The 25430-nt window shown below is 51.2% G+C and overlaps 2 protein-coding genes and 1 non-coding gene across 11 annotated transcripts in view; all 3 read left to right on the plus strand.

Annotated features, from left to right (window-relative positions):
• Window positions 1-14512, plus strand: part of PHACTR4 (phosphatase and actin regulator 4) — a 50145-nt gene extending 35633 nt beyond the window's left edge. For 6 of the 7 annotated variants that reach the window (XM_059868546.1, XM_059868548.1, XM_059868549.1 and 3 more), the window contains 12 exons: window positions 971-1147; window positions 1578-1658; window positions 3620-3784; window positions 3915-4274; window positions 7185-7770; window positions 8366-8589; window positions 9042-9192; window positions 9749-9804; window positions 10725-10786; window positions 11568-11705; window positions 12601-12677; window positions 13246-14512. In XM_059868546.1, the coding sequence (XP_059724529.1) occupies window positions 971-1147; window positions 1578-1658; window positions 3620-3784; window positions 3915-4274; window positions 7185-7770; window positions 8366-8589; window positions 9042-9192; window positions 9749-9804; window positions 10725-10786; window positions 11568-11705; window positions 12601-12677; window positions 13246-13261 (2093 nt within the window). In that variant the 3' untranslated portion in view covers window positions 13262-14512. Of the gene's footprint in view, window positions 1-970; window positions 1148-1577; window positions 1659-3619; window positions 3785-3914; window positions 4275-7184; window positions 7771-8365; window positions 8590-9041; window positions 9193-9748; window positions 9805-10724; window positions 10787-11567; window positions 11706-12600; window positions 12678-13245 lie in introns of those variants that run through there. The other variant, XM_059868547.1, reaches the window with a different exon arrangement.
• A 311-nt stretch (window positions 14513-14823) lies between these two features.
• Window positions 14824-24318, plus strand: RCC1 (regulator of chromosome condensation 1). Of its 3 annotated transcripts, XM_059868584.1 has the most exons (13): window positions 14824-14862; window positions 15065-15111; window positions 15523-15564; window positions 18289-18366; window positions 18550-18627; window positions 18713-18900; window positions 19713-19892; window positions 19976-20072; window positions 20987-21109; window positions 21293-21448; window positions 21764-21883; window positions 22289-22441; window positions 22932-24318. In XM_059868584.1, the coding sequence occupies exons 4-13, from the start codon at window positions 18294-18296 to the stop codon at window positions 23105-23107; spliced, it is 1344 nt and encodes a 447-aa protein (XP_059724567.1). In that variant the 5' UTR covers window positions 14824-14862; window positions 15065-15111; window positions 15523-15564; window positions 18289-18293; the 3' UTR covers window positions 23108-24318. The 3 variants fall into 3 exon arrangements, with proteins under 3 accessions (XP_059724567.1, XP_059724566.1, XP_059724568.1); XM_059868583.1 differs by lacking the exons at window positions 14824-14862; window positions 15065-15111; window positions 15523-15564 and adding an exon at window positions 17641-17691; XM_059868585.1 differs by lacking the exons at window positions 14824-14862; window positions 15065-15111; window positions 15523-15564 and adding an exon at window positions 17823-17960.
• LOC132338932 (small nucleolar RNA SNORA73 family) lies at window positions 15209-15413 on the plus strand. The gene has a single exon (XR_009489565.1). It is a non-coding gene; the product is annotated as a small nucleolar RNA SNORA73 family (small nucleolar RNA).
• Window positions 24319-25430: the final 1112 nt, after the last annotated feature.

Raw genomic sequence — 25430 nt, forward strand, 5'->3', positions numbered from 1 at the left:
TTCACATGTCCCTTCCCACCTCCGTGTCCTTCTTGTGCTGCTCTCCAGAGACTCCTGTGCAGTAGGTGGAGCACAGGCCTGTATTGTGTCGCTTTCCTGTGGAGTTGTTGCTCTTGGCCAGCTTTGCTGCCCTTATTTATAGAAGGAAAATCAGAGAGGGGAAAATCTAGCACATCAAGCTGCTGGAATGGGTCTGGTGATTTCGGGGTGCAGACAGTTGTGAATGTCAGCTCAGCGGGCTGGAAGGTGTTTGTGGTCATGAACTTGTGCCCAGCACCAGTTGCTTCCAAATGAAGATGAGAAAATGTAGGGAAGTGGTTTGTCTTCATGGGCAAAGGTGTGACACTGCAAAATTAAATTAATATGTGGCTGAGAGAACTGGGGGGACTCAGCCTGGAGAAAAGGAGGCTCGGGGGGACCTTCTCACTCCCTCCAACTCCCTGACAGGCAGGTGCAGACAGGTGGGGGTCAGGCTCTGCCCTGGAGAACAAGGAACAGAACAGGAGGAAACAACATCACGTTGTGCCAGGGAAGGTTCAGGTTGGACATCAGGAGGAATTTATTTGTTTAAAGAGTTATCAGTCCCTGGCACAGTCTGCCCCATCCCTGAGGGTGTCCAAGGAACAAATGGACATAGCACTCAGTGCTCTGGTGACAAGGTGGAGGCTGTTCACAGATTGGATTCAACAATCTTGTAGGTCTTTTCCAACCTTAATGATTCTGGGGTTCTGTAATCTTTGTCTCATCAGGAAGGCCCTTACCAGTTTCCCTTTGCCCTGTTTATGCTGGGAAGCCCACTTGTGTCTCCCCAAGCTGATGTGAGAGCTCAGTGGAGCCACAGACAGTCTCGTTCCCTTTTCTGCATGAACATGTGCCACCACGCGCAGGGTGGGGTGGGTTGGTGGGAGATGGGAGCTGTTACCTGCAGCACAGAAGTAAGACTTTATTCTTTTCCTTCTTTTCTGTGCAGCTGAAGATGTGGATCACGCCCCAAGTGATGCCAGCATGGGGGTAGATGTTTTGGAATCAGGTGACACCACACCTCCTACAAAGAGGAAAAGCAAGTTCTCAAGCTTTGGCAAGATTTTCAAACCCTGGAAGTGGAGGAAAAAGAAAAGCAGTGACAAATTCAAGGAGACTTCAGAAGGTAAAGTAACAGGGGCTGGGTGGGTGTCCCTGCCTCCATCTATCTGAGAAGGGCTTGCTGTCACAAGCCTGAGTGCTGACATGTGTGAGAACCAAAATGGGACTTTGGTGATGGGCTGGCACCTGCAATCTCTTCAGAAACACCTTGCTATGGAGCTGTAGTTTCAGGCAGATTAATTCCTTTCTTTCAAGGAAGTTCCCCAAGCAGCTGTGGGGAGGGAGGGTTTGCTCCACAATCAGCAGTGCAGTGTGAAATGCAGGTCTGAACATGCAGTTCCTTCTCTCTCCTCTTAATCTATGCAAAACCAGTGAAATTTGAAGCCCTTTTATTTCCTCTAGAGAACCTCTTTAAAAGAAAAAAAAAAAAAACAACCTTCTTGAACTTCAAGCTTGCTCTGTTTTCTGAGTGCTTTTTTTCAATTTAATATCAGTTTTAGAACGAAAGATTTCTATGCGAAAGCCAAGAGAGGAGCTGGTAAAAAGAGGGGTTCTGTTGGAAGAGCCTGAGCAGGGTGAGTCTGCAAATGAACTTCTGTCTGTGTCTGTGTGGCTGATCTTCCTCTGGCCAAACCTCACCCTTGGGAGACAAATTTAGTGGCTTTCTGCTGAAGTAATTCCTGTCTGCCTTACCCTTTTCAATGCTCTCTCTTGTCTGTTTTCCCACCTGGGAGGAAGGCAGCCTGCTCAGGGAGGAAGATGGTGCTGAGGAAGTGCAATGCCTGTCTGGGACACCTTCCTGCAGGGAGGGAGGGCTGTGCTGTGGTCACTTCCCATCCCGTCCTTCTCTGTGTTCTGCTCCAGATACCTTGTGCTGTCCTGCCAGCCTCTGCTGTCACACTGTCACTCTCCATCTCCTGCTGTTCCAAATGGGAGAGGTACTGCCCCTGGGGCTCAGGCTGGGAGAACAATCAGAAATGGGAGAATTCTGAGCTGCTTGGATAGGGGCATATCTTCCAAGAGATGCTTCATGGTATGGTGTCATAGTCACCACTAGGCATATTAAAGTTTGCACTGCTGTCTAGGAAGTCTTATCCCCTTTTCTTTCATCTTTGGTGTCTACAAGTTGGGATCATGCTGCCAAAATAAGTTGTCAAATCACCATCCACTCACCTGACTGGGATTTGTGTGATGTGGAAAAGTGGTGAGGAAAGTTGGATCATGCTGTTCCTGTCTCCCTTGCTAAAAACTTTGGATAACCAGAGGCAGTTGCTGCCATATAAATCTGTCTCATCCCTTGAGTTTCAGCCCTGGCTGGGGAGGAAGATCCCTCTTGTTGCTGTTTGTGCCTGCTGCATTTCAGGGAAGGGCAGTGAGTGAGCGAGGCAGCGCCGTCTACCAGCTCCTCACAGGGGCCAAGGCTGCTTCTTGTGGAAAGGAAATCTGGGAAGCTTCTGAATAACACCAGGTTAGGGAAGGGGAGGTAGCCCTTTGGAGGGAGAGGAAAGGTGAGGAGGGCAGTGGAATAAATTACCAAAAATCAGAACAGCAGAGTGTGCTGGGGTCTAGCACCTGGAGAGCATGGATGCCACACACTCCAATTCCTTCAGAGATGGCAGACTGAATTGAAAAAGATTTTTAATCAAATGGGTGATGTATTTACTTAAGTTTTCTTGAGTTGAAATTCAGTCCAAATGGGCAATTTCCCCTTAGTGGTAGGTGCTGAGTCTTTTTTTGAGAGTAATACTGTCAAAAATTTGTCCTGTCAGGGCAATTACCAAGAATGGTGGAGTATTTCCTCATGGGGATTAGGAGTTTCAGGACCCTCAAAAGCATGGGTTGGATTGGATGGGGTCTTTTCCAAAAAGAGGTCTTGCTTTTAACACTGGGAACCTCCATGCTAGAATTTGTAAAAGCAGAAATAGTCAAAGTGAGCTACATAAAATTCTAGGGCTGTGTCATTACATCTGATTAAAACAAAGGTAAAGTGAGGAAATCTGCCTTGCTGATGTTTTGGGTTGAACAGTGATTTTTGTGCCAGATTCAGGGTAGAAACAAGGAAAACAGAGGTGCTTCTGCTAATCTGAAGACTTTATGAAAGTCCATTATTGCACGTGGAGTAGATGACTCGGCTCATGTTGGAATCTGCACTGCAGCAGGGAATTGGTGACTGCTCTGTGATGGAGGGTGGATACAAAAGCTGCTGGAGATTTCTGACTTCAGTTACAGCTTCCTTGCGCTGCAGCACAGCACTGGGCGCACTAATCTGTAACACAAGAGCAAGGACAGGGCAGGGAGAAGAAAAACCCTTGATAGCATACAGTGCTGTGTGATTTACTCACTGAAAATGAAATCAAGGGCTCTCAGCTCCAGCTGGTTGGGTTGCTGTGCTGTCCTGTGCAGAAGGTGGCTGAAGCTGTTTCAGAAGCCAGAAGGAAGTTGGTGTGACTCCATGGTGGTTGACTCAGCTCAGCCACCTCTCCCCTGCCTTCTCAGTGTTTTCTCTTTGCTTTTCTGTCCTCCCATCCCCTTGCAGATGGTGAAGAGCCAGAGAAGCTGAACCCACCTGCACTGAAGAATGGCCACACTGTCCCCATTGGGGGCCCCGGGGTCTGTAACCTGCCCAGCCAGGAGGAAGAGGCCACAAAGCCACCCAGCCTTAGGAAGCCTGTTCCAGTGGAGGAACCAAAGAAGAGGCAGGGTAAGAAACCAGTCGTGTGCAAAATCAGGGCTTTACATTCTCCTGTAACCAGTTCTGAATTCTCATCTGATCCTTTCCCACCCTCTGTGGGCCCCTCTGGTGCCTTAAACCGAGCTGCCTCCCTTTGCAGGCTCCTCCAGCAGCCACCCTGGGCCTGAACTGGAACCACCTCAGGAGCCACATGTTCCCAGACAACCTCTTCTTCCTCCAAAAAGACCTCCCTCTACTTCCCAGGAGGCAAACGAGGTACAGGCAAAGGATCCAACACCTGCCAGCAGCACTGCAAGAACTGCCCCCTTCAGCACAGCCCCCACAGCAGCAAAGACAGTCAGTTCCACAGCTGCCCCTTCCCCAGCCCCCAGGACTCTGCTCCCTGCTCCTGCCAGTGCCAACACTATTGCTCCCACCAGTACAACCAGCACAGCCCCTGCCAAACAGCCTCCCATCCCTCCTCCCAAACCTGTCAACAGAAACAGCAACTCACTAATAGGTAAGTGACCCCATAAACTGTTTTTTGTACTCAGAGATGTTCTGGAGCCACTGCTCCAAGGCTCTCTTCCCTTCTTAAGGGAAGATTTTTAGTTTCATCAGAATGTCTGACCGTCTTTCCTGAAAATAGTCCAGTTTGGACTCAAATCTGCCCGTGTTTAGCCAGGACACACGTGTTCCAGGAACAGTGTAATTACTGGAGTCTTCTGCCATGAGCTGTCCAGTCTGTTCCCAACAGCTACCTGCAGGAAGGAATCCCTGCCTGCCTCTTCTTCGTCAGCTCTGGGAGACAGTGTCTGAATGTTGATGCTTCACTGGGGACTGGGCTTGGGGAATGGTGGATGAGGTTTTGTGGTTAGTGACAATTCCTTCTTTCAGCTGCTTCTGGGGGATAAAAAAAAACAAAACCAAGAAACAAACCCAAAGAATCCCCATCGCACCAGACAATGTCTGGTGTGGCTGTCACTGCCAGGCCATGTGGTTTCCACTTAGGGCAGGAGCTGTTAGGGATAATTCAGACTTCCCTGGTTATACTCAGGCAGCTCCTCTAAGGTCTGTGGCTGGGCTGTTGACATATGAGTCTTGTTCCTATGTCTTGTTCCGTGGATAAATCAGCTCAACTGTAATTTGAACTGAATCTTCCCATTTAGAGAATTAAATGTTTTTATCTCTGCATTTTTTTCCAAGCAGAAGACTTGGTGAGAGCTTCTTAAAGCTCATTTAATCTCTGTTCTCTGTGGGAGCTCTGGGGATCTTAAAGATGCAATTTTGAGAGTTGGTATGACTTCCGTGCAGCAATGGCCTGTTGGCGTTTCAGGCAGTTCTTTCACAGACACCGCCTAATCTTTGGACAGGGTTAGCAGAGGTTAGCACAGATCAGGAGGGAGGCTCCTGAGAAGATCAATCTGACAGGTTTGCACTGTTATCACAGAAACTGGAGGTGTTATCCAGGTGTGGTTTGAGAGGCAGTGCTGGATGTGCAAGTTGGCATCTGACATAGCCTGGGCCACTGCTTTCAGTGTGGACAGATCTCTGCTCTGCTTGGGGCTCACCTTGCTGTGGCAGGTTTTACAAGTGACCTTGGTATGGTATTAACAACCCCCATGTGCCAGACCAGCTTGATTAGCCTGACCATTCTTGAGCACTCCATGAAATACCTTCTTGTTTTCTTTAAGCTGCTTGCACACACTGCAGGTGGCATTTGAAATGCCCCAGCTCTAATTAGAGGAGGTACTTGTGGAACAAAAAATGTGGCTGGAAACAGCAGTGTGTCCAAGGTGTTTAGAGCCATCCTGCCTCATCCCAGGCAGCATGGGCTGGGCTGGGCTGGGAGCAGCTGCAGGCTGTGCAGGGGAGAAAAGAACCAGCAGTTCTCTTTTGTTCCCTGGGTATGAACACAGATGTGGAGGAGGCTCCACAGCCCTCTTGTCTGGCACAGTGGACCTGGAGCTGTGGTGTTGCTGTGTGAGCCTTGTGTTGTCAGTGTTGTTGAACAGCAGGAGTGGAATTGGCTTTCTGAGCTCTCCAAGGGTCTTTGGTGCCTGCTCTGACTGCAGGGGTGTCCTTCTGTGCCACTGTTACAGCCTGAGGTTTGGGAGGGAGTTACTGTGCAGGTCACCCCTTTGTCTGTCCCCAAGATGCTGACTGCCTTAACAGTTCTGGTGTCTCAAGCAGCAGCTTCCTTCTGCCAGTTGCTCGCTCCCTTTCAAATTTTGCTCTTACCCAGAGGTGCCTCAAGCCTGGTCCTGCCAGGCTTGAAGCACTGCTCAGGAGACACTGGAGTCCCTTGGGCAGGAGCTGAGGACACTCTATTTTGCACAATCTGGCCCTTAATCTACAAGGGGAAAGTCTAAAAATGCTAAGCATCTCACAAATGTGCCCACCTCTCTCCAGTTATGTGGCCTTATCTTGGGGAGCTCTCCCACGTGCAGCACCCTCTCATGGTGTCTGCACCGCAGAATCCCCCAGCTCTGTTCTGGGGCATCCATGTGTCACCCCCCCGCTCCAGGGGGATGTGTAGCAAGTCTCAGCTGCTTTAGGCAAAGCCTCTACGAGCCCCAGAAGCCGTGGATACGTGGATGTTAAAAACTGCAAACTCCTAAAGCAGCAGTAGTCTTTACTGCTGCAATTTCCCTAGGAACAGAGGGGGGTTTGAGGATCCTGTGACTGCCCACTGCAGGCATTTTTCATGTCTCTATTTCTTCATCTCTTCTCCATCAAGTGACAAATATTTAGGACTAAAGACCTTAGGTATCTTTTGAAGTTTTTCTAGTTACTTTTTAGTGGCAGATGAGTTTATATGCAGCTTAAGGAACAGAGTTCAGAGGGTTTAAAGCAGAACCTCATCCTGAGGATTGCTGGCAGTGGGGTGTTCTTGGGCTGGGTCTGATGTATAAACACGGGGGGAAGCACACTGCTGCCTGCAGCTGTGCTGATTTTTGCCTCTGAGCAAAAAATAAGACATTAAGACTTTTTGAGTCTTCCCAAGAGGTTCTTTAATGTGCAGGGGAGCCGTTAACACAACTGGAGTCTGGGGGGTCCTGGATGTCTTGGATTCCTTTTATGCTGTAAATACAGCCATAAAGTGCCCACATAACTGCATTCCTGGGCAGGCTCCTGTGCTGTCTTTCAAGGGCTGGTGCCATTTCTCTCTCTCTCTGAAGCAGCAGGATGGACAAACCTGTCTCAGCCTGCTTGGTTTTGGCTGCTCACCCAAGTCTTACTTTTGCTTCTGGAAGGACAAACTAGGGCCTTGTAACCTGGCTATTTCTGGTATGATACTCCAGTAAAAAGTAGCAGAGAATGCTTAATCCAGTGCTCTGAGTGCATTGCCATGCTTTTTCCACACTGGTGAAGGTTATCTTGAAAATGCCCTGTTAAACATTGTGGCTTTTGTGGTTTTTATTTTCAGCTGAATTTTCCCAAGTAATGACCAGTGGTACAGCCTTGTCCAAGCCTTCCCCTCCTCTCCCTCCAAAGAGAGGCCTCCTGCCTAACAACACGTCAGAGGCTGTCACCTCTAAGCCCCCAAATGACAGGACAGTGACAGCAAGTCGCCCTGCACCGATTCCAGTGCACATGACCTCAGCTTATCCACCACCTTCGCCCTCGCCGCCGCTGCCCACCCACACACCCCCTGAACCTCCACGCGTGGCCCTGCCCACCTCCACCCCTGTCCCAGACCCACCGTGCTCCCTGGACTTGCCCAAGGAGACTCCTCTGCCTCCTCCTCTTCCTGAAGAGTTCAGGTCCATGGAAGTGTTGAAGAGGACAGCAGAACAAGGCTTTGGTGAACCCCATATGCTGCCTCGCTTGCCTCAAATCCCACTGCACATTCGTATCCAGCAGGCTCTGGCCAGCCCTCTGCCTGTCACCCCACCTCCCGAGGGGTCCCACAGGGCTCACTCGTTGCTCTTTGAGAACGATGGTTTTGGAGAAGACAATGGCACCCTAGGGAGGACAAGATCCCTGCCTGTCACCATTGAGATGCTCAAAGTGTGAGTACTTCCTTATATGTGTGCTGGCTCTCCCAGCTCCTGCAGTGCTGGGCAGAGCTTAGGTCTCTGCTGAAACCATTTTCCCTGTTGTCCAAATCTGTGTTTCAGGCTTTTAAGAGCCAGAGCATCTTCTCCATGAAATTACCCCTGGCTTTGGGATTTTCTTGCTCACAAAGGGAAATGGGTTCCAGACTACAAACACAGGCTGATGCAGGAATCCAGGCCTGGACTGTCTATAACTGCACCAAGACCAAACAAGGTCCCGGATTCCATCCATCTGTGGCCTTCCTTAGCCTTTCATTTTGCTAAACATAAGTGGGAAAAGAACTGTCTTGTGTTATAGCAGAGCTGAATCTCCAAGTCACAAAGCAGTGGGATCAGAGGGCAGTTTGGTTCTGCAGAACCTGCCTCTGTCCTTTCCTCGGTCAGAGCTCCCCATGCTGTGAAGACAGGGGACGGTGTAGGATCCTGCAGTGGCTCTTGCACCTCTGGTTTCTGGGCCTCCCTGAGGAGAGCTAAGGGCATATTGATTCTAGGGGTATTCTGCAGGCCCTGTGCCAAGCGTTCAGAGGTGTAATAGCATGCCTTTCGTTAGTCCAGACGATGAGGAAGAGGAAGATGATGACCAGGAAGAGGAACAGAATTCAGGTCCTCGTGTGTATATTGGAGATGTGCCATCTGTCACAGTCATCCCCAAACTGGTACCCCAGGTCCTCCCGGAGGAGCAGGAAGGAGATGAAGGGATGAGCGACTCTGACTCCGAGGGGCCCATCCTGTATAAAGATGATGAGGATGAGGAAGAAGATGAAAGCCATAACAGTAAGGCTTTGACATTGCAGGTGTCATTTTTATTGCTCTGCTGAACTTGTGCCTGGCTGTACTGAGATCTGGATCAAAGCTCTGGTTCCCACAGCGCCTCAAAGCAGCTGGTTCTCGGTTGCATGATGTAGCACATGTCCTCTGCCTTGCTTTTTCCAAGGCTCTGCAGCCAAACCCGTGCAGTCACCTGAGTGCACCCCTTCAGTTCCTGATGGCTCCTGTGACAGCCTGTGCTGTCCCAGACCCTCAGGTAGGATAGCATTAGGTGAGCATGTGGTGTCACACAAAAAGTGCTGGCTGCTGCTGCTGTGCAGTGAGTGCAGAGCTTGGGAAGAGCAAGGAGAGAGGATGGCTCTCCCTCAGGGAGAGCGCGACTCCCTAGAGCACAGGGCTGGGGTTGCTGTGGCAGGCTCGGCAGCCTTGAGCTGATCCTGTGCTCTCCCTCCCCACAGGCACACTGGCCAATAAAGTGAAGAGGAAAGACACGCTCGCTATAAAGCTGGGGAACACAACTGCACCACAGGAGGAGAAGAGCATCTTCCCTCGGAAGAGCAAGGAGGAGTGGAACGAAATCCGTCACCAGATTGGGACAACGCTGATCAGGTACAGATAATGATGATGATCAGTGTGTGCAGAGTGGGATTGCACAAAGCTTGTGCCTTGTCCAAGCAGCTTGTGCTGGAATAGGGTGGATGGTTGGGCATGGCAGCTGGAGCAGGGCTAGGAGGTTGTGTTGCTGTTCCTCCTTCATTAGAAAAGGTGGGAGTTCCTCCTGGAGTTGAACAATATCCCCCTGACAGGCCCCTGTTCCCAGAGGTTAAATGGACTGAGAGGGGAAAATCTCAAGGATTACAGACATGTAAAACACAGGTGTGGATAAAAAGGTGTGGATGGATGCAGGGTTGGGTGCTGGTGGTGGCTGAGCTCCTTGCAAAGCTGCTTCTGAGCTGGAGAGCCCATAGTCCTTCCCAAAGCTGCCAGTGGCCGAGCAGCTGTTTGACAAGAGCATAGTGTAAAACAGGGCAGCAGTGATCCTCAGTGGTGAGTGAGGAGCATGGAGGAGGCTGTCTAGTGCACTGAAACCAGTCAGTTTCATCCTTCATCTGCTGTTGATGAGTGACCAGGTACAACATTCTGTACTTGTCACACTTCTCTTCAGGCGACTGAGTCAGAGACCAACTGCAGAAGAACTGGAACAGAGGAACATTCTTCAGCGTGAGTAGCATCTCTCTGGTGGTCCTGAGAAATACCATAAGTTTGCCTTTAACATATTAATGTATCAGGTGGGGATGGTTTTAAATTGAAAGAGATTTAGATTAGATGTTAGGAACAAATTCTTCCCTGTGAGGGTGGTGAGGCCCTTGGCACAGGGTGCCCAGAGGAGCTGTGGCTGCCCCATCCCTGGAAGAGTCCAAGGCCAGGCTGGACAGGGCTGGGAGCACCTGGGAGAGTGAAAGGTGCCCTGCCCATAGCAGGGGGTGGGACTGGGTGATCATTGGGGTCCCCTCCAACCAAGCCCATTCTGGGATCGTATGATTATGGACAGAATAGCTGTCCCATGCCTGCCACCTCAGAGAAGAGTGTGTGGGCTGGTTCAGACTCTGCTGTTACACGCAAGGACTGTGAAAGGTGTTTTTGTTTGGGCTGGACTTCTGGGTTCCAGACATTACAGCATTGCCTTGCATGATCTCTAAAGTAGCAGTGCATCACAAAGTCAGGACTGTTTTTCTTGGCCATATCTTGTTCTGCAAAAGTTTTAAATAAACATCTCGAGGAAATGGGAATGTCAGTTCAGGAAGTTTCCATTTAAAATATTTATCTGTGCTGTTATTTTCTTTTAAAGTATAATAGCTTTGTGAAGGAGCAAGCTGCACAGTGGCTTGGATGTATTTTGGCGATAATCATTGAGGTGAATGACTGATTGGTGCTGTGTAAGGGGCATATTTGGCATATTTGCCCCTGCCAGTTCAGAAGGTGACACAGGGTATTGAGTTGTACTGCACTCTCTGCCTGTCCTAAGCCTTTAGATCTGTAGATAATCTGATCCAGCTCAATACTGTCCTTTGTTCAAGCCTAGAAAGCACTTTTCAAAGCCTGATGCTTACATGAAAAATATTTTTTTCCCCCTTTGGCAGCGAAAAATGAAGCTGACCGTCAAGCTGAGAAGCGCGAGATCAAGCGCCGGCTCACCAGAAAGGTACTGCTGGCTCCCGCGGTGACAGCCACCTGGCTGGCCTGCCGGGCACGGGGGCACTGAGCACGCCGTAGGTGCCGTGCTGTGGGCCAAGAACAGGGCTCTTGTGTAAGTGTCCCCAGTGCCCTCGCGCTGCAGTGACTTTGGAATGTGGACTGTCACCCACGGTGAGCCAATGGCACCAGGGCCGTGTTTTTGTCAGTGACAGATCTGAGCTGGCAGCGAGCGTAACAAGCGAGATGAGAACTAAATTTGGCACCTGATACTTTAAAGGTTTGCTGGCCTGGCTGCTTTAACACAGTGCTTCAGCAGCCATCACTTCACACCGGGCTCCCTAAAATCTATTTCTAAAGTAACAGCAGTGTGGGAGCGGAGCAGAGTAACAGCTGCTTTTAGCTGTTACATCCAAGTTACTTGTGATTGTTGCTGATGGCTGGGAAAAGCTTCCCCAAGGCCTGTGGGTGTGAAGTGTGAGTGCTGCCATTGCTGAAGCTGTGTTTAGGGGTGTCATGCAGGGCTCGCCCTTGTAGCGGCTGTTCCCACACCCCTCAGTGTCCTTCTCCATGAGAGTGTGGCCCAGGTTGTGCCCTAGCCTGGCTTTGTGATTCCAGTGGGAGTATTCAGTCTGTAAGGTTTACCTATTCCCTTGCAGGCAGGATCTGGTAGTATCTGTGCTTAAGGCACAGTGAGGGAACTAGTTTTAGTTTTGTTTGGGGTACTTAGTCCTGGATCTGCTTTGTGGACAAGGCTCAGACTAACCTCCTTTGTTTTTCCTGGTGTTCAGCTTAGCCAAAGGCCTACAGTGGCAGAGCTACAGGCCAGGAAGATCCTGAGGTTTAATGAGTATGTGGAAGTAACAGATGCTCAAGACTATGACCGGCGAGCAGATAAGCCATGGACAAAGCTGACACCAGCTGACAAGGTAACTGAGTGTGTCCTGCCTCCAGATGGGAAGAGGAGCCAGACCAGGATGGCCCACACAAATGGGTGTGAGCCAAGGAGATTTGTTCTGTTTCTCTGGCTTCACCTCTTCATCTTTCCCTCTGCCACCCCACCTGTGTGCTTTCACTTGCATGCTCTGTCCCATCTCTGCTTCCTGCTGCCTCATGGCAAGGTGGAGCCCAGGTGGGCACAGTCTGAAAGCCTGCATGGCTTCTGCCTCAGTTTCTGAGTGATGTAAGAATCATGAAATCATGGAATTGTTAAGGTTGGAAGAGCCCTTGAAAGATGATGGACTCCAACTGTTTACCCAGCACTACCATGTTCACCAGTAAACCATGTCCCCAGGTGTCCCATCTGCACATTTTTGAACAGTTCCTGGGATGGTGATTCTACTGCAGCCCTTTCTATGAAGAAATTTTTCCTTGTATCTCATCTAAACTTCCTCTGGCTCAACCTGAGGCAGTTTCCCCTTGTTCTTTCACTTGTTACCTGGAGAAGCGACCAACCCCCAGCTCTCTTGACCCTCCTGTCAGGGAGTTGTAGACAGTGAGAAGATCCCCCCCGAACCTTCTTTTCTCCAGGCTCAGCCCCCCACCTCACCCAGCTGCTCTTGGTGCTCCAGACCCTTCCCCAGCCCCATTCTCTTTTCTTGACACAGCAAGGATGCCGAGTATTGGTCATAGGAATGCAGTTCCCTGCAGGCTCAAGAAACTGGCCGGGAACTATCTGTCCTTGTCCTCCCGGGCCACCTCTGGGGACTGCCCAGCCCTCACGGGGAGGGGCAGATTAAATTCAGTTTGGTGTTAATGGACTGTGAAAACTGGGGTGGCTGCTCCAATCTGAGCCCTTTCCCAAAAATCTCCCTCTCTGTGCAGGCAGCCATCAGGAAGGAGCTGAATGAGTTTAAGAGCTGTGAAATGGAAGTGCACGAGGAGAGCAAGCAGTTCACGAGGTGAGAATGTGTTAACACCTTTTAGAACTGTCCTACGCTGCAAGGACAGTGCTCAGTGGCAAAACACTAAGACCTTAGAAAAATTATTTGTGCAGCAGTTGGAGATTGAATGTCCCTTTTTGTCTCAGTCCTGGGGGGTGACTGGAGCAGCAGCAGACACAAAGTGGGTTGTTTTTCTTTCAACTGGGGCTTCCATCCTGGAGGCTAAGTGACCAGTGTCTAGTTTGAGGTCTATCTGAAACTAGTGTGAAGCTGCAGCTGGAGTGAGCTTTTTTGGGGCTAGAGATGTGCAGCCACAGCCACAAAACAACTTGCTAATGATTTACCTTGGATGTAATCTGTGTAGTCAGGACTGGATCATGGCCCCAGTGATTCCTTTCCTTCCAGCCCTGTATGGCAAAGATGAGTGCAGAGCACAGGAGGTGAAAATATTTGATGTTGACAGTTTCCCTGAGGGCTGAGAGTTCTGAGAGAATTCAATTTACTCTCTTTGGCCATCTGTAGTGCCCAAGAAACCATTTAACCTGAGTTCCAAGGATAACACTCAGATTTTTCACTTGGCTTTCAGATACCATCGACCATAATATTCCAAGGAGGGAGCAAGAAACCCGCGAGGGCTGGAAGTTCTCTGCATCCCTCTCCCAGGCAATACAGTGAGGGTGGAACCTCAGCTCTTCCAAGATTTGCCTTCCAAACATATCCAGAAAAGGGCTTTCGGCCAGGGAAGGGGAGTCCTCTCTGAATGTAGCATTTCACTGGAACAAACACATCTCTCATGCCAGCAGGCTGGAACTGACACTATACCTCGTGTGGCTCAGCAATATGACTGCCAGGAGACTGTGCCCAGGGGAGCGACCCATTCCTCCCCAGGCTGCACAGACTTGTCCTGGGGAGTGCAATTCCTCATTTCCTTCTCCTTTCCGTGAGGAAGGGAGATGAAAAACAAAGGCAGCTCTAATGTTGGGAAGCTGAGGAGAGCATGTGCTCAGAAGTATATGTGTGTATATTAGCTGTGTACAGAGAACCCTGGCAGACAACTGACATGGCACTCGCTAATTTTTGGGGGTTTTGCTTTTTTGTCACGTCCTTAATGCCCTGAATCACTACTGACCAATGGTTTATTGTCCTGGAAGGGAATTGTGTAGATATTAACATATGCGGCATCTTTTTTGTTAAAAAAAAAAAAAAGGAAAAAAAAATCCCAACATATGTATAAATGCTCTGCACTCTCTCACACTTGCTGTGATCTTAATAACAGATCTTGAGATATTTAGGCTTGTTTAACAAATTACAGAACCAGGAAAAATGACTGTTGCCTTTTAAAAACTTTTTAATTTGGGGAAACTGTGAGAGTAGTCAGTCCTTTTATTGTGGCTTTCTCTCAAACGTTTTTTACTGTCCCAAATCAGGGTTGAAGCTTGCCTTTTTCTCATTTTTACGGCTAAACCTACTGGAAACTTGATCGTTTCACTGTGTGGGTCAAAAGGAGGGGAAGAATAGGTTTAAAAAGTGACCTTAAAAAAATGGTATTTCTCTTTTGAGAGAAAAATTCTTCCTCAATGCGGGTTAAAAAAAAAAAATCTGGTAGGGCCACTGCTGTATTATGCACAAAACTAAACTGTCTGTGAGATGCCACTTGTGCGGGGGTTTGGGGTGGGGAAGGGGAGAAGAACTTTGTTTTGTTCACAGACCAGTGTGGCAACATGGCCCAGCATCCGCTGGGGGCTCTTCCCTCACAGCATCCCCTGTACAGCTGCCATTACATTGTATATCAGTCTCCGCAACAACAGATTTTAATTATTAAATAAAAGTATTTTAGATTTTTTTTTCTTAAACCCTGCTTGTGTGGTCGTGTCTTTTCCACGGCTCTCCGTAGGAGCCTGACCGGTGGCTCCTGAGGGGTGGAGGACGGGTCAGCCATGGCGGCGCCTCCCCAGAGGCCGCGGATTTTCGCGCTCTTCCGACTGCGCGTGTGCCAACCGCCCTTCCAGCCATTGCGCAGGCGCGGTAGGCCCGGCCCGTTTCCGCCGGATGTTGGCTCCGCCCTCCTCTGCCCATATACGGTTTATCCCCGCCCCTCATGCGGAACGCATGCGCGTATTTCAGCCCCGCCCCCGTGCACTATAAAAATCCACGCGCGAGACCTGTCGGTCTCTTTCACCGTTGGGAGCGGCCGGGCTTGTGGGTGAGTTTTGCTTCACTTTTACCCTTTTAACCGTTTTTACTTTTAAAACTCTGTCTTGCTGTGGCGTGACCTCGTGCTGGCGATGTAGCACTGTGCTGTTCTAACGCTAAAATACGCCGTGAGATTCACGTGGCTGTGGGTGCTGCGGAGTCACCCCGCGCCACCTCAGCCGCCCCCTCAGAACCATTTCCATTTCCTACAGGTTCCACCAAAGCCTGTTAAAGCTTGGTTTGCCAAGTCCGCTCCAAAGTAAGTACCTTTCCTGTGGCCCTGCTGCGCGGTCGCGGAGCTGGGACGCGCGGGGCCTGGCGGGGTCAAGGTGGTTCTAAATGCTTTAAGCAAAGGCCCAACGTGGATATCCGGAGAAGTCGCTCTCTCTCGGCTCTGTCCGTGTGGCGCATGGGAGCGCAGGCCCTCGGGCCCGTGACGTATAGTCCCTTTCCACGACGTTGGAGAGCAAGCCGGGCCCCGAGCCTGCAGCCTGCATATTCCTACTGCTTCTCTGAGCCCTTGGGCCGTGACAGAGGAGACAAACCATGCAGGAAACACTAACACGCGGGATGGGACGGGGAACACGTGCCGAGCTGGGACGGAGAGCAAAAAAAAGGCAAATCATGAGCAAATCCTTAATAGTACCTTTTTTTTTTTATTCATTTCCAGTACCAAAGTTGAAAAAGCGCAAGTGAAACACGGGTTTTGAAGGTAATTTCGTTTAAAACGTAATATTCTGTATATTTCAAAGATGTTTCTAGAATAATGGGTTGGTTTAGTGACAAAATTTTATTCCGGACGTTATAGGTGGTAGTAAAGTAAGTTCAGGTTGGAAGTTTCTAGCTTTAAAGATGATGTTCGATTATGGATAGATGAGGAAGGACATTCCTGAGTCTCGAGAAAAACCGGTCACAAGTCATAGCAGACAAATCGCTGGAGATCAATCTGTGTACTGAACTTCAAGCTATATTGGTGTATTCTGCGACATAAGAAAAAGGAAAAAATATTTTTCTCTTAAATATTGCAGAAACTGGTGGGTGAAGTGACAAAAAAACCCCACGCCTTTAGTGGGAGAGGGTGAGTATATTAAGAGTTTGCCCAAGTTAGGTGGTTGCCCAGTTCCGTTAGTGCACTATGTGTAACGAAAATGCAGCCACAGAAATCAAAACGTGATGGACCCAGGGATGTGTGGTTTTAGTGGTCTTCTAAAGCGTGTGCGTGGAGCCTGAAAACTGAACAACGTGTGGCTGTGGTACCTTGGTGGGACAGGCACTTGCTGGATTTTGTGGAGCAGGGCCTGGAGTTATGGTAAGCTGCACGGGAAGGAAAGGCACTCCGTGGGCTAAGGGGCTGGCTGGTCTGGCAAAGAGCTGCTTTTGGGATGCTGAAACTTGGGAGAGGGGGTGGGGGGAAGCATCAGGGGAAAGTAAATAAGGCGTCTGCTTTCCTGTGGAATATGCTTCAGAAGCTTCCCGTCGATTCGACCTTGTGGAGCTAGGACATTGCAGGGAACATGAGACTGAAAGTGGGTGGAATATACTTACAATGTGGGTGGAAGCAGCAGTTGTGTGTTTAGGCCTTGAAGTACTGCTCTCACTCTCATGTTGATGTCCAAGTCTGTACCTGCCTGCAGTAGACAACTCAATAAACTGAACTTGGCTTTGGCTTGGTGTGTGTTTTTGGTGGGTTGTCTAAACATTAAGAAAAACACTGTGCTCTGGGTGGTGTGTCTCTTATGTAGTATAATTATTACTTGCCTACTGCACAATCTCAAAGAAGTGTAGAAATGTTGTGTGGCGCTGGATTAGGAGCAGATCCTACCTTCAGTCCAGGTTTGGGCACAAAACTTTCCTATCAAAGGCTCGAACGAGGAGGGTTTATGGGGTCTGTTACCCGGGGTGTGGTTTGTGGGCTGGGGGTGGGAATCACACGTATTTATTTTCCTTGGCCTTTTAACGGGGAGCGTCGCTGCTGAAGGGGTTGTAGGGGGCGGTGCTGTGTGAGTTCAATGAAGTGGGCAGCAGCAGATGTCCTGTCCCTGTCCACGAAGTCTCCTGGGAAAGGATCAGGGAGTGGCTGTGTATCTGCTCGAGTCCCAGCATCAGCCTGGGATAAATGAGGTGACACCTCTCCAAGGTTTTCCAAGCGCATGGGCTGTGAGTGACCCCTGAGGATCACGGTCTGTAGATAGGCAGATAAGGGCTGCTGTACCACCCAGATGTTAATTAGGAACACTTAGTTTATTAGTAAATAAAAACTAATCTGGCCAAATGGAGGCCCCTGGACTGGAACGGCAGAATTAATCACTAGAATAAGTATAATAGCGCTGGATGAAAGTTTGCTGTCTTCCCATTAACCGGAGAAGTTTGGTTTAGTTCCTGTTTCAAGAGTAAAAGTATATTCCACTTAAAGGAGCAGGAAGTTGCTACAGAAGATGGTGTCTCAGGCTAGCTGCATTTCCATACTCTGTAGTCATTGTTCAGCGCGTTTAATAGCCGTTTTCTGCAGCAGCTCTGTTCCAACACGGCTGGCTACGGCCTCGGAGGCTGGAGGCGTCGCTGCCGGTTGGAAGTAGGATGCGTTAGTGACACGGATTTATTGTCCTGGGGCCAGCGTATTGCCCACCGCGAGCCCTGCCTTGTGCTGCCTGTCCTTCCGTGTCTTCTGTCCCCTTGTCCTGCACCAGCTGTCCTGGTTTTGTCCTTCTGTCCCCCGTCCGTCTGTCCCGCCCGGCCTGCGGGGGGAGTGCCCCGTCCGGGCGGGGCCGCCAGGGGGCGCAGCGCTGCGAGGAGCAGGCGCGCGCATGCGCAGAGCGGAGCGCCACGGTGCCGGCGGGCGGTGAGGGAGCGCGGCGGGGTCGAGCCGGGAGAGCGGCGGGAGGCACCGGCGGGCGGGCATGGGGACAAGGGGGCGGCCGCGGGGGTCCCGGCGGGCCCGAGGCCGTCCTCGGCGCAGCCGACCGGCCAGCGGGAGGAGCTGCAGGCGGCTGGAGGAGCGGCCGGTCCGCGCCGTGGCCTCCGCGGCCTCACGTGAGGCGGCGCCGCGGGGAATTCGAACGGCGGGAAGGGGCGGGGACCGTGCTCGGGCCACGCGGAACGGGGGAGCGGGTGAGGACGCAGATACGGCTTGGCTCCGATTTTCCCCTTTTCCTCCTTTCACGTTTTCATTCTCCTTTCTTTTTCCCTTCCGTCTCTCCTCGTCTGCCTGGACCTGAAATCTGGAGAGGTTCACATCTGCATAAAGTAGGGAGTATGGATAAAACGTACAAAGGAAAATTTTCAGTTTTCCCACAGTAGGAAAAGGGATCAGTGTTCAAATCCCAACTCAGTCACCAGTCCCTCGGGTGGTTTTGTAGGGTGTGAGGGGCCATCCCAAACAGTGAACAGCCCTGTTCACTAGGTGGGTGACTCCTTACGTGCTCTTTTTGGCATTTAGATTCCATGATGCCAGGAAAACGCAAAGTGCAGATCCTGGTGGCAGAAGAAGCGTCTACTGAGATGAAAAAGATTAAAGGTAAGAAAAATCCCTTGGAATTTTCCTTCCACTTTCCCAGGGGTGATTTTCACCAGGGAACTTGTATCCCCACATGTTCTTTTTCCCCCTCCTACCCAGTAGTCAGCCACCCATCACATCGCTCACAGTCTGGGCTGATGCTGACGCTGGGCCAGGGTAACGTTGGCTCTTTTTGGCATTTAGATTCCAAGATGCCAGGAAAACGCAGAATGAAGATCCTGGTGCCAGAAGAGGAATCTACTGAGATGAAAAAGGTCAAAGGTTAGAAAAATCCCTTGGAATTTTCCTTCCACTTACCAGGAAACTTGTACCCTGGCATGTTCTTTCTCCCCCTCACACCCCACAGTCAGCCATCCATCACATCGCTCACAGCCTGGGCTGGTGCTGACACTGGGCCAGGGTAACGTTGGCCAGCTGGGGCTGGGTGAAGACATCATGGAGAGGAAGAAGCCAGCTCTGGTCACACTGCCAGAGATGGTGGTGCAGGTGGAAGCTGGAGGGATGCACACGGTGTGCCTCAGCCAGACTGGAAAGGTAAGTCCCGTGGGTTCTGGGATGTGTTTTGGAGCAGGGGGTAGGAATCAGCCACTGCTCTGCTCACATCTTGTTCCAGCTCTAGGAGTGAGCATGGTCTCATGGACCACAAAATATAGGGGGTCAAAAGGAGCACCTGGAAGGAGGCTATGAGAGAATTGGAGAGGGACTTATGACAAGAGCGTGGAGTGATAGGTCAAGGGGGAATGGCTTCACACTGACAGAGTAGATGGGTGACACTGCCATTTTAGATGCAATATTGGGAAGTTTTTCCATGTGAAGGTGGTAAGGCTCTGGTACAGAGAAGCTGTGGCTGCCTCATTGTGGGGGGATAGAATGTAAGAAAATAATGACAGTGCAGAGAGTAATCTCACCCCTGAGGAGTTGCAGCTGTATGAATTACCAAAGATTTAGGAACAGGCCTGCCCTTAACAGGCCACAGCTGTGTCTAAAAAAGATGAGTGCTATAAAAGAGTGGGTTAGCTGTGTGAGGAGAGAGTTGGAGTTTGTTGGCTGTGCTGTAAGGAGCTGCCCATGAGAAATCACCGAGGAGGTAAGGGAGCTTCACAATAAGATGACACCACCTCATCCCTGGAAGTATTCCAGGCCAGGTTGGACAGGGTTTAAAGCAACCTGATCTAGTGGAAGGTGTTCTGCCCATGGCAGGTGGTGGACTGAAATGAGCTTTAAGGTCCTTCCAACCCTGACCATTCCATGATTCTGTAATAATTCGTGAGTCTCTGTCCCCTGACTTAATATTCAGCCTATTGCCCTTCTGGGTTCTATCCTGATCACTTGCACCCAATCTGCAGATCTACACCTTTGGCTGCAACGATGAAGGTGCCCTGGGACGTGACACCTCAGCTGAAGGGTCTGAGAGCTCTCCAGGGCTGGTGGAGCTGCAGGAGAAGGTGGTGCAGGTGTCGGCAGGGGACAGCCACACGGCCGCGCTGACTGAGGACGGCAGGGTCTTTGTCTGGGGCTCCTTCCGGGTATGCTGATTCCTCAGATGCTGGAAGCTCTGCTGGTGGCTGCTGCTCCTGTGGCTCATCCCTGTGTCTCTCTCTTCCCTCAGGATAACAATGGAGTCATCGGCTTGCTGGAGCCCATGAAGACGAGCACCATTCCTGTGCTGCTCCAGCTTGATACACCTGTTGTTAAAATAGTTTCAGGTGAGCAGGTGTCATTCTTGAGATGGTCCTAGCAAACAGAAGAGCACCACATATTCAGGAAAGCTGCTCTCTTTTATTTTAGCATCATGCTGTCTTTTCTATACCGTCTTACAAAGTTTATACCTATTCATTAGCCACAATCAACATAATGTTGATTGGTGCAAGGTGGTCAACACCACTGTTTTTTGTCAAGCTCTAACTGCAGGACCCCTTGTTTATCTTTTCTTCTTCTCCGTTTCCATGCTGGCAGCCTTGGTAGGATTCCTTTCCGGGGCAAAGGCGACTCTTATCATCTCTTCTTCAACTAACTCTTTCTGACTCACAGAACGGCTGTGAGCCCCTTCCACAAGCAGGGCCCTGGGGTGTGCAGGGTCAGGCAGGTACATGAGGTTGTCACAACCCTTGAGGAACGTCCATGACCTTTTCCTCTCTCTTGGCTTGTTTCAAGCCTGATACAAGGGTGTACTTGCTGATCTCTGACTCTTCCAGAGAACAGACCTTTTAGCCCAAACAGATATTTTAGCCCCAGCAGATTCACATATTGAGTTAATATTTGACCAGTCTGATGTAGAATGCCTTCCAAGAGTGGTCTGAACTGTGACCCTGTAGGGCAAGAGCACTTGCTCTCTAATGAGGCCTAGGGAAGCTAAGCACAGCAGCCATGGGGCTTGTCCCGGGCCCAGGGAGTTTTGGGGCATACCTGTGTCCTTACCACCTTCCCAGAAAAACTGCTGTGAATTCCTGAGGTCAGGAAGAGGGAGACCCTGGAGTTTTAGGTGGTGGCACAATTGGTGTCAAGGTATCAAGTGCAGTAAATCTCATAAGCTGGGACAGCTGGGGTTTACTTGTGGGATCTCAGTCCTGAGGACTTGCTGGAAGACTTCTCCATAACTTCTCTTTCCTTCCTGTCCCAGGAAATGACCACTTGGTGATGCTGACAGTGGATGGCGACCTGTTCACGTGTGGCTGTGGTGAGCAGGGCCAGCTGGGCAGAGTGCCAGCACTCTTTGCCAGCCGAGGAGGACGGCGAGGGCTGCGTGAGTGGATTTAGTTCTCAGAGGTGCATCCTTTGGCTTTGGCTCTGCCCTTTGCAGAGGAACAAAGGGATCCAGTCCCTGATGCTCAGGGGCTTATGTGACGTAAATGCAGTGAGCCAGATCCTTAGGTGGCGGGAGGGTGTAAATCCTTAGTCCTTGTATAACACTTTGTCTCTTGCCCAGAGCGGATGCTGGTCCCCCAGCTTGTCCCTGTCAGAGGCAGAGGGAGAAGAAGCAAAATGCGCTTCCAGGACGCTTTCTGCGGGGCGTATTTCACCTTTGCCGTCACACGTGAGGGACACATCTATGGATTTGGCCTCTCCAACTACCACCAGCTGGGTGAGCTTCACCTGTGTCCCTCCAGATCTCCTTCCAGTCCACTGCTGCCCTGGCCTGGTGGGGGAAGCAGCTGGGTGCCCCAGAATCTAAACACTGGATGCACTAGAGCTGGAAATGGGGGTGGGGCTCACCCTGTGTAGCTCTGGGTTTTGGTCCCAGCCCTTGTGCCCCCTGGGTTTGAGCAGAATTTAGATGTTGGGGCTGGGCAGCTGTATTGGTCTCTGGTAGGGTGAGCCCCAGGGTGGATGGCTCAGTGCCGGAGCTGTCTGTGCCCGTGGACCTGATCCGCTCGGGTTTGTGCGTCCCACCCTGCAGGGACCCAGGACACCGAGCCCTGCTTCTCCCCGCAGAACCTCACGTGCTTCAAGAACTCCACCAAGTCTTGGGTTGGGTTCTCTGGCGGGCAGCACCACACGGTCTGCGTCGACTCTGAGGGTGAGTGATACTGTGACAGGTGGGCTGGGAGTCACACAGCAGGGTGGGGGGATCCCATGGCCCTCAACCTCGACAAGGAGCTCTTGGGATGAGGGTGATGTGCTGGAGCCCTCCAAGCTCTCAGTGTTCAAGGAAACAAAATTGGTGTGAGATTGCAGTGAAGGGAAGCTGACAGCAGAAACCTGGATTCAATTGTGAACTCTGCTCTTGCAGCTATCCACCTTACTGATTTTGGGGAGCTGAAGGGTCTCTATCCCACCCTGCCCCTTCTGGGTGGGTCTCAGGGTGTGGTATGCAGGAGTGATGCTCCTTCAGGAGTCATACCTGGGAAGAGGTCCTGGTCTACTTTGGCCCTGCTGCAGCTTCTGCCCTGCTCAAGTCTCCTCTCTTGTGTATCTGCTCCAGGTAAAGCCTACAGCCTGGGCAGGGCAGAGTACGGCCGGCTGGGCCTTGGAGCAGGGGCAGAGGAGAAGAGTACACCTACAGTTATCCCGGAGCTCCCCAGTATCGTCTCGGTGGCCTGCGGAGCGTCAGTTGGTTATGCTGTCAGCAGTGATGGTGAGTGCCAGGGTCTGGGAACCCTGCCTTCTGTACCTTCTTCATTCCTTCATCCAGTCCTGCACACCGTCACCACACACTGCCAGCTGGCTTGGGACTGGAGCCAGGTCCTGGTGCCCGTCTCCTGGGGGCAGCTGGCCAGTGGCTGCTCAGATGCCTTTGTGGGCAGCAGGGTCGGTCATGAGGTGTTGATCAGGAGGGGGTTGTTGGCCTGACAGTCTCTTTGACTCTGCCGATGCCAGACCTCCATGCTCTGGTGCTGCGTCTGCCTGTGTGCAGTGTCTGCAGGAGGGAAGGTTTGGAGTGGGCTGTGGGTTTAGTGTTCTCCCCCAAAGGGATGACAGTTCCTTGGCTCTGTGATGGAACGCCTGTTTGAGTTGCAAGTGCTCGTCCTCTTCCTCCTGCTTGTGTTTTGGACTCAAAGAACCGCACTGTCTGGGTGCAAGGTCGCCTTCCTAGGAGCTCAAAGCGTGCTTCACCTCTGTTGCAGGACGAGCGTTTGCGTGGGGAATGGGCACTAACTACCAGCTGGGCACCGGGGAGGAAGATGATGTCTGGAGCCCCGTGGAGATGACGGGGAAGCAGCTGGAGAACCGGCGGGTGCTGGCCGTGTCCAGTGGTGGGCAGCACACCGTGCTGCTGGTCAGTGACAAGGAGCAGAGCTGATGAAGCGACACTGCAGCCGGGCCCAGCGGAATCACAGCACCCCCAGACCCCCCACAACTTCCGCTTGGGTTGGGGAGCCGATTACTTGGGGAGGGCAGGAGGCTCATGGAGCTCAGCCCAGCAGCACCTGCGTGGCTGGAACAGGGTGCCCGTGGGTTCTCCCTGCAAGTGTTTGTCTGTTTTCCTGTGCCCAGTGCTCTGTCAGCTCCCCGGGTCGGCTTGGTCCTAAACTGATCCCAGTTCTGGGCCTGGATGGATTTCCACTTCTGCTTGTCTGTTTATTTTAACATTTCCTGGCCCAGCAAAGCCGAGGGTTTTGTTCCTCACTCTGCAATCACGTTTGGGTAACAGTCTCCCTGAGGTCCCCATGTTGCCCACATCTGGATGCTTCTCCACCCCCTTCTCCTAAATATACCTCTCTGGCCTGGATTTGTCTGCTGCCACCCCCCAAACCCCTCTGAGCCAGTTCCAGGTGGATCTGAGTTCTGCAGGAATGTGCCCAGGAGGCTCTATCCTCTAATCCAGAGTTTGTGGCTACTGTGGAGATATTCTGCCTGATGAGGGAGGATGCTGCTGGATGATGCCTAGCACAGTGTGCCTGCAGGAGGCTCCTGCCTCCCATCCCCTCAGGTTGAGCCGCTGCCCACACCCCCCTGCCCCCAGGCAGTGACGCCAGGAGCAGATTCCCCACTCCCCATGGCCTGCGGCAGCCACCTCACCGCTGCTTTCTGCAGTCCCGGCCACTCCTTTGCCGTTGCCTTTGGAAACGCAACCAAATCCATCCCACGGGTGGGACCACTGTCACTTTGATTTTTCTCTTTTGCTTGCTGAGGAAGGAGGTTCATGTGCTGTTAGGGCCTTGATGAGCAGACACCCAGACTCCAACTATGCACAGAGTCGCTGGAAACAACAGGACTCGTCCTCCCCGTTTCCTCCCTGATCCAACTGGTCTTGATTCCTGTGCCCAGCCTGCTCAATCCTATCCTCATAGGAGGTACCTTCTAGGTACCTGGAGAGAGGAGGGGTCGGGAAAGAGTTAAATTATAGCAATAGGAGGGGGGGTTGTGGCTGGGAGGGGGGTCTGGGGTTATGCAATGGTTCCAAAGGGGTTGGATTTTTTAAAAAAGAAAATATATTTTGGTTGATTAATCAAGGCAGAAAGGACAAAAAAAAAATCTTTTAACATTTGGAATAAACTGAGTTTTGATAAACCCAGGCTTTTCCTGCACTTTGGAGGGCTGGGCAGTTCCCCGGTGGGGACCGTCGGGACAGGTGGCTGCTTTTTGGGGAGCTGTCCTGGTCCCAACTGTGTCCTAGTGTTCCGTGGCCGCCGGGTGGCAGCAGGAGAATGAGCTGGCTGCTGCTGTGCCACGGGACTGGTAGAACTGGGGACGGAGAGAGGGGATGGTCCGTGTCATTTCTGTCCCCCCCCTTCAGTTCCCTGTCTGTCTGACGCGTCACCCCTGGTGTCTTTGGGTCTCTAGGAACACAGCCAAGCCTGTGGCACAGCTGGAAGGATCCTGGCATGTCCGTGCTGGGTGCTCCCAGCTGGAGCTGAGCCAGACACGTGTGTGGAGACTGGAAGCCATGGGGCAAATTCCCGCATCCTGATGTGACTGCAGCCCCGGTCGCTGTTTACACCTAATTCATTTGGGCAGGAGCAGGTTCCTTAACGAGCCTGGGCACTGAGAGCAGCTCTGCTGCTCCCACGTGGGATGAGCTTGGATTTACAATCAGGGATGCCTCAGTGGGTCCAGCTCAAATGAAGATAAAAAATTGAGGAAAGGATGTTTCCTGCAATAACACGTTTTTGGCTTGCAAATGTCCCTGGAAATAGCTGGTTGGCGTGTGCCAGCACAGGTTGCTGCATAATTAATCTGGGCTGGCTGCTAGTTTAACAGGGCTGCTAAATCTCCAGAACTGGTGCCCGGCTCAGCTTTCCCAGGGTGCTGGGTAATGGATGGGGGTCCTCAAGTGGTTTTCACATCCGCTCTACACTCTTTATGGTTTCCTCTTCTTTGGGAACTAAGAAACCTACCCTGCAGAAGTGATCAGTACCTTAAAATCCAAAGTCTTACTAAGCCATAGCAAAGTGACAGGCTCCAACACCCGTTTCTGTTGCTTTTCCACTAAATCCTCATTTGTATTTAAATTGTATTACAAATGTAATTTGGGCCAGAATTTGGGCTACTAGTCTTTTAAAATAAAATTATATCTTGATACTGTTGGCAGAAGAGGTTTTCGGTGACTAGGGCTTGCAAACAATCTGAGCTAAAGGGCTTTGGGTGATCATGAAAGTGAGTTTTTCCAAGTCCAGGTGAGT

Source organism: Haemorhous mexicanus, chromosome 27, assembly GCF_027477595.1.
Source record: "Haemorhous mexicanus isolate bHaeMex1 chromosome 27, bHaeMex1.pri, whole genome shotgun sequence".
Classification (NCBI taxonomy): Eukaryota; Metazoa; Chordata; class Aves; order Passeriformes; family Fringillidae; genus Haemorhous; species Haemorhous mexicanus.